The sequence below is a fragment of the Mandrillus leucophaeus genome, unplaced genomic scaffold (assembly GCF_000951045.1).
Source record: "Mandrillus leucophaeus isolate KB7577 unplaced genomic scaffold, Mleu.le_1.0 Scaffold41, whole genome shotgun sequence".
In the NCBI taxonomy this organism is placed as follows: domain Eukaryota; kingdom Metazoa; phylum Chordata; class Mammalia; order Primates; family Cercopithecidae; genus Mandrillus; species Mandrillus leucophaeus.
Genome location: NW_012104365.1, coordinates 4,576,079 through 4,583,332, shown reverse-complemented (window position 1 = coordinate 4,583,332; position 7,254 = coordinate 4,576,079). Strand labels below are relative to the sequence as shown.

Genomic DNA, 7,254 nt, shown 5'->3' with positions numbered 1-7,254 from the left:
GGGGTCCTGGCATATGGAAGTGAGAGCTGGGGTAGACACCTGGGTGGGGTCCTGGCATGTGGGGGGACAGGGCTGGGGTAGACACCCTGGAGGAGTCTCTTCCTGGGGCTTTTCCCAGACCTGCCCAGGCTCCGGGGTGCGTGGCTGCATCAGGAGGCCATGACTCTCCGAAGTGCTACGCAAACTTCATTTCTTAATCATGGATTGCTTGGCTGATATTCTCATGTTGAATTTGTCCAGAATTAGTCATGACTTTAAATAAAGGAAACATGTCCCACAATTTCTTACCAGCAACTGGTTTAGGGAACTAACCCTGGACATAAGCCTCTGTCACCCGATGAACTAAAAGTGCCCCAGGGTTCCCAGGTCCGCACTGGGGCTCACAGCCACGCTGGGAACAGGGCGCCTGGCCCTCAGCTCTAAGCCGTTCTGCTGCCAGGTGTGGGGGAGAGAGGGTGAGCCGGCGCCTGCACGATGTTCCCAGCTCCCGGTGAACGTGGCCCCAGGTCAGTTCGGCCCATGGGGTCACCCTCCCTAGCAGGCAGCTCCCAGCTCCTTCGGGGGTCTATCAGGGCCCTAATGAGGTCCCCCCTTCCCATCTTCATCCAGCCCTGCTCCTCTCTGCTGTGGACAGCTTGGGGCTTTCAGAGGGGCCACCGTTGGCCCTGATGCCTTCCTCCTGTCCTGGTTGAGGACAGGCAGCAGGGACACACCCACTGCCCACATCCTCCACCCACTATGGCCAGTGAGACGCAGCTATTCGTAAGCTCAGGGACCTGCTGCTAAAGGGGCACAAGAGTCTCCCTGTGCTACGGCCTCAGAGGCTGAGGACTTGGGTGGTGACCACACTGAGGGCTACCTGTGCCCAGTGCTGGGGAGAGCCCCCCTGGGGAGAGCCCCCCGGGGAAGGCATGATCCCCAGGAGAGACCTGGAGGGCCTGGGCCCCTACGTTGTCCCTGTAGGACCCCACCAGGCCAGGACTCCGTGTTCACCCTAGCAGTGCAGCAAGACAGCAAAGCAAGGCCGGACCACACTCAGCAGAAAGAAGGGAAGGCAGCCAAGGCAGACGATAAAGCAAGCAGCCTTCCCAGAGGGTGAGCAGGACACGCAGGGTGGAGAGGGGAGGTCCTCAGAAACTGAGGGAGGGAGAGAGAGGGCAGCAGCCCAGAGCCCGGGGAGAGGGGGATGGCCCAGGTGACACCTGACGAAAGGGAATTGGAGCGTGGGGGTCACGGTGAGGGAAGGCTCTCAAGTTGAATGCAGCCTCCGTGGGGACCCCGGGACACACAGGCCATGGGGAGACTTGCTGGTGTGGAAGGGATTTGCTCCGTGGCCATTGGAAGCCAGGCACAGCCCGCAGGAGCCTCCACACTGTGAGTGACGGGTCCCCGGGTGCAGGCCGAGGCCCTGGCCCCGCTTTGGGACTCACCCACGGCTCTGCAGCCCTGAGACGGGGTCTGCGGCCTCTGGCCCTGGAGGCTCTAGCTGTTGCTCCTTCATCTCTTGGCCCAGGTCTCAGGGGTTGGTGGGCCACAAGGGAGGTTTGGGGCTTCATCCCCATCATGATCCTGGAAGGGTCTCACCGACTCCCCGAGATGGGGCCCCTTAAAGGGTTTGAGGACACTAGGCACCCTCCTGCCCTCAGTCCTTACAGAGGCAGGTCTCTGATGGTTTTCCCGAAGTCTGGGTTGCTCGCCTCCCCGTGGCTGCCGTCCTTCAACTGGTGCATTTCCGCCGCTCTCATGACCGCATAGCGCTGGGAGCCTGGAAGGGCACAGAGTCAGCTGGGGCTGGGAGCTCCTGGAGGTGGACTTCTGAGGGAGGCTCTGCCCCCACTCCTTTGCCCCTCCCCGGTCTGGGAACGTCATCGTCTGACATCCCTGCAGCCCCAGGGAGGTGGCGCTGGAACAGAAGCCGCATGAGAGTGCTCCACAAGCCGGGCTGGAGGTGTGGGAGAGCTGGGGCCCCAAGTGCGGCTGGCGGAAGGAAGGGACGGAGGCCCTGCCCCGATTGGGACACAAGCCTGTTCTGTGGCTTGAAGGGGAGAAGCCGCTGGGGCAGAGGGGAGGCCACAGGACAGGCTGGACACACAACCTGCCTCGTGCCACAGCCAGGAGGCATCTCTCCACCCAGATGGGAAGATGCAGATCAAAGACAGAATGAGGGTGTGCCGCAGACTTGACCATGGCGGGGAAAAGCAGAGGAAATGGGGTGCCCCCTTCGCGAAGACTAAGGGACAACCCCCCGATGTGAAGGCCGGGCTGGGGACGGGGAACCCACCTGGCAGCTGCCGAGGGTAACCAAGAATGGGAACGGCGGTGAAGAAGGCAGCAGCCCCGGAGCCCAGGAAGCCGACCCACCAGGCACCCACCCACAGCGGGCTCTCGGTAGTCAGCTCCGTCCTGTGGAAGAGGCAGAGGCACCTGGGTCAGCGTGGAGCCCACCTGTGCCCTCCATGACACACATACTGGGGGGGGCCTGGCCCCTCCTCCGGGCAGACCTCCGGGGTCTGTCTGCACACTGGTCAACACAGGCCCCTGGCGCTGCTGGCCGCAGGTCCTGTCCCTTCCTTGCAGACTAAAGCAACCACCACCTTGGCTTCACTGTCTAAGACGGATGGCTCCGTGCCTCGGCCCACGCTCCAGGTCTGGAGATGCCACCTGTGGCCTGGTCCTGAGACCACGGTGGGGTTGGGCGCTAGGAGGGGCAGGCTCTCCAGGCAACTGCGGGCCGAGGCATCCCTCCCCACAGCAGAGGGTGACGGATGGGGTTCCCAGGGATGCCAGAGGGCTCAGCTGGAGCTCACCGAGAGCTCCCCACAAAGGGGCTGCTGTGCACGCGGCAATTTGCATATAAGTGCGCTTTCAAATGAAAAGGTGAGTGGAAAAGAATCATGGGCTGAGGCGGCCGTGCGAGCAGGAGAAGCCCACCCAAGCTCTGGGCTTCCAGGGATGCGTCTTCACAGTGAGGAGGAGGAGGAGGAGGAGGAGGAGGAGGTGGGAGGGCAAAAGGCCAGCAAAGGCCGGGAGCAGAGCTGCAGAGACAGAGGACACAGGGAGCGCCAACACCCTGCAAGGCTGCAGCCAGGCGGCACCTGCTTGTTCTAGCAGAGAAACGCTGACACCGCACACAGGGCCAGACCCCGCCCTGCGTCCCCACTTTGTGCACAGTGGACCCAGATCCCAGAGCCAGATGGGGCAGAGAGACTGAGAAGCATCCAGACCCAGGACACGAGCCCCAAACCTACCTCCAGGCTCTGCCTAGAACGTGCACGATTGACCCCACATTATCAACCCGAGGCCAGAGTGCTAGAGACCTCCAGGAGAGGCACCATCTGCAGAAAGAGTCCCAAGGTGCAGCGGTGCCCACACCACGTCACAGTCGACCTTGGAAACTTCACAAGTGCAGGCTGGGCACAGGACGAATGGGGGACCCTGCACCCATAGAGCCCTGACAGGTCAGCAAGGACATGCTTTCTCCTCTCCCTCCCCTTCTCCCTCTGTCTCTGTCACTGTCTGTCTTCTTTCTCTGTATCTCTCTCTCTCTGCATCTCCATCTCTGTGTCTGTCTCTTGGTCTTTCCCTGTCTGTCTTTCCCTCTGTCTCTCTGCTTCTCCCTCCACCCCCACCTTGCTTTCTCCCGCTTACATTTACAGAAACTAGCGTCACACACACAAGATACAAAGAAAGGAAAACAAAAGAAGCTCAGTTCCATTAGGGAACTAGTGGCCAGGGCTCGCTGGACTTCGCAAGCGCTTGGGCCTTGGGCACCGTCCGTCTGCCTCGCCCCCTGCCCTGGGGCGGACTCCCAAGGCCCCCAAGATCCCCTGAGTCCAACAGAGCCAAGGCCAGCCTTGACTCCCTCCAGCCCGGGGGCCCAGCACCGGCACCATGCCCGGCCTGACTCAGAGGGGGCCCTGCTGGCTCTGAACCCCCTTCCAGAGACACGTGGATCTCTCCAGTGCACGCAGTGCACGTGGGTGTGGCCCTGCGGCAGGCAGCAGGGTGCGTGGCCACTCACCGTCGGCCCACTTCCGTGTAGATGTTCAGCAGGGCACCTCCAATCAGGTAGCCAGCAGCGGGGCCCAGGATGGCTGCAGTGTAGAAGATGGCTGCAAGAGAGGCAGAGGCATCAGGGCCACTGTGCACCAACTTGGGGCTGCAGAGGGCCGTGTGGGGCTCCGTGCCTGAGAGAAGCCCTGCACCCACCGTTGTGCATCTCCGGCCCACTCCCCTCATGGGCCTCAAGTTAGGCAAGTCCGTGCAGCCACCACTGGGCCTGACGTGGGTCAGCGTCAGCTTTAAAAAACCTCCTCAAAGCCAAGCGCACTGCCGTCTTTCCCTTACAATAGGGCAAAGGTCCTCGAAGCCTGGTTTGGCACGACGTCTAAGTAGCCGCACAGACCGACCCTGGCAGGAATTAGGGACCCAGGGTGGGGAAAGGGACCAGAGAGGCCTGAGTCCCTCCACCCAGCCACGCTCATGCCCCCGTAGGCTGGGATTTGGAAGGGTCAGGGTAGTGGGACGAACCTCACTGGAGTGAGGTGATCAACGCCTGCCTTGGTTCTCGGGATGAGCAGAGCTCAAAGAGGACATGAGGAGGCTGAGGTCACTGCAGAGTCCGGCTGGGGCCAGCTGCTCCCCTTGACCATCCCTACGATGCCCCACCCAGGAGAGGAAAGCCAGGCAGGGGGCACCAAGAAGTGGGGTCAGTCGGATCATGCACAGGGTCAAATTGTCCCTGTTGGACAGGCCATGGGGCTTCCCTACGTCTCAACAAACAGAAGCCAGCAGCCAGTGAGGGGCCCAGGGCTGCCCCAGGGCAGTGAGCTCAGCTGCCTGGCATAGGGTTGTGATACAGATTTACTCTCAGGCGGCTGTGAAGCAGCCATGAGCTGCTTCGTGTTACTTTTCCCCTCAAAGTTCTGACTCTCCGGATTTGCTCGGTCTCTTCCGCACCCCCCTGTGTGGCTGCCGGAGCAGACATGGTGCTTACGGGGAGGCATGGGTGTGGCCTCTGGGCTCTGTCCCTCGTCACTTATCCCACATGAAACTCCTTCCCAGGCAAGTGCCAGGTTCCCAGCTGGAGCATGAGGTCTGCCACCTTTGGACCTGGTGCCACCCAGCGCCTGGTGACTGGGCCCCATTCCAGCACACCTGTCATGGGGGTGGCTCAAAGCCCTGCCTGCCTTGTCTCAAGAGTCTCCTGGCAAGGTGGGCTGGACACCACACAGGGGTTGCACTGAGACTCCTGGGCACAGCGGCCTGGAGCCCTGAGCAGGGTCCGCATGAGAAAACCAGAGTCCCTTATGTCAGCTTTGGGCCTCCGGCCTGACTCCCCTCCCCTACCGCCTCTCGCAGCAGCCCCGGGGCCATGCAGGCACGGGGAACACGAAGGCAGGGGGTGGGGCTGGCTCCGCCGGTCGCCCTCACTCCTGCAACACTACCCTCGGCCCTCCCTGCCCCGTGCCAACCTCCCCGGCCCCACTCACCAATGTAGACGGGCGAGTAGCTGGACTTCACATTCTCATCCAGGTAAGTGACGCCCAGTGTGTAGAGGGGGGTGGCGCCCACGCCATGCAGGAACTGGCCCAGCATGAAGACCAGCTGGTAGCGGTACAGGCCCGAGGTGCGGTCTGCACACGCCGCGCTGGGGTTGGCAGGGCACGTCCTGACGCCCGTGTCCGCCTCCACCTCGTAGCGGCCAGCTGTGAAGTGGGGCAGGGCGAACACCAGCGACCCCGTGCCCATGACCAGCACGCCCCAGCCCAGCCAGCGTGGCTTGTGCCCTGAGCCCCCGAAGTAGCTCACGAAGGTGAGGCAGAGGCAGGCGGCGATGTCGTAGGAGCTGGCGATGAGCCCGCTCTGGTAGCTGTGCAGGTCGTAGCGACGCTCCAGGGAGGTGATGACCGTGTTGATGAAGCCGTTCACGGTCATCCCCTGCAGGAATGCGGCCGCGCACAAGAAGAACAGGATGCCCTTGGGCGTATTGAGGACCTGCAGGCACGGGGGTGCGAAGGCCCACCAGCCGCACGCCACGCTCTGCCCGGCCGAGACGTACCGCACCTCGTGGGTCCCCCGGGCGCCACGCTTCTCGGCCCAGGGCTGGCAGAGAGGCTGTTTGCTGGTGTCCAGGGGACTATGGGCAGCGGAGCGCAGGGAGCCGGGGCTCAGGGGCGTGCCGTGGTCAAGCCCGTTTTCCATGGCTGAATTGGGGCCGGGAAAGGTGAGCGGCTTGTCCCCCAGCGGGTGCAGGGGCATCTCCGCGCCTCCGCCTGGTGACCTCGAGGCTTCAGCCACACAGTGTGAGTGGCCTCCGTGGGAGTGGCCAAGTGGTATCCAAGGGGCTGGTGCGTCCTGTGAGAAGAATGTCTGGTTAGCAAGCTCACGTCTCCCCACGGATACAGCACGACCAGGCGGGAACATTCCAGCACACCCATCATGGGGGTGGCTCAAAGCTCTGCCTGCCTTGTCTCAAGAGTCTCCCAAATCCAGGGTGGCGTCTGGCCAAACCCACACTCAGGCACTGTCTCCCAGCCGCAGTTCCGCTGCGGGAAGTGGGGGCTGCGCCCGGCCTACTCACAGGGGCTCGGTTCCTGCCCTTTCTAGAACTGTTGGAAGGAAAAGCTGCCGCTTCAGCAGTGTGGCGTCGGGGCTGTGAAGAAGGCAGGGCCCACCGAGATGGGGCCACACGGTGGAGAGTGGAGCTGAGACGCGGAGGCCGAGTCAGACACTGGGGTCCCAGGTCACCCCGCCCTGCCCCCTCTCGTGTCAGCCACGTCCCCTGCCATTTGCAGCCGAGTGGCCCCGATGGATTCCACAGGGGGTCTCCACGTTGGTCCTGGAGCCTGACCTTGTTCATCCTTAAATTCATGCCCTGGCAGCTTTCTGTACCCTTTGGCGTGAGAAAGGAGCTCCTCTTGGTGCAGTTTGGGAGGTGCAGGAATGAGCTGGAAACGGCCTCCCGGGCCACGTGTGTCCCCAGCACTGGAGACGCCCCCGGCCGCCAAGTTCTGGCCGGTGCTGGTTCGGCCTTGGTCTGCGGCAGCTGGCATCGCTGCCTGTGGCTAACAGGAGCTGCAATCGGCAGCCATGTGAACCAGTTACCAGGAAAATGTGCCCACGCGCCACCTTCCTTCTGAACCCTGCACTGCCCCTGCCCCGTTGCCCTCACCAGCCCCGTTTCCCACCATCCCGAGGCTCCGCAGGGCGCCTCCTTACTCCCCACACCAATTCCCGGATAAACAGGTCCCC

At 62.8% G+C, this 7,254-nt stretch overlaps 1 protein-coding gene across 1 annotated transcript in view; it reads right to left on the bottom strand.

The window, feature by feature from the left end:
• The window catches only part of SLCO4A1 (solute carrier organic anion transporter family, member 4A1), a 17,445-nt gene extending 11,093 nt beyond the window's left edge, over positions 1-6,352 (bottom strand). Inside the window, exons 1-4 of the mRNA XM_011992357.1 lie at positions 5,493-6,352; positions 4,022-4,112; positions 2,282-2,403; positions 1,654-1,765 (exon numbers count right to left, since the gene is read on the bottom strand). Of these exons, the coding sequence (XP_011847747.1) occupies positions 1,654-1,765; positions 2,282-2,403; positions 4,022-4,112; positions 5,493-6,261 (1,094 nt within the window). The 5' untranslated portion in view covers positions 6,262-6,352. The remainder of the gene's footprint in view (positions 1-1,653; positions 1,766-2,281; positions 2,404-4,021; positions 4,113-5,492) is intronic.
• Between the last annotated feature and the right edge of the window lie 902 nt (positions 6,353-7,254).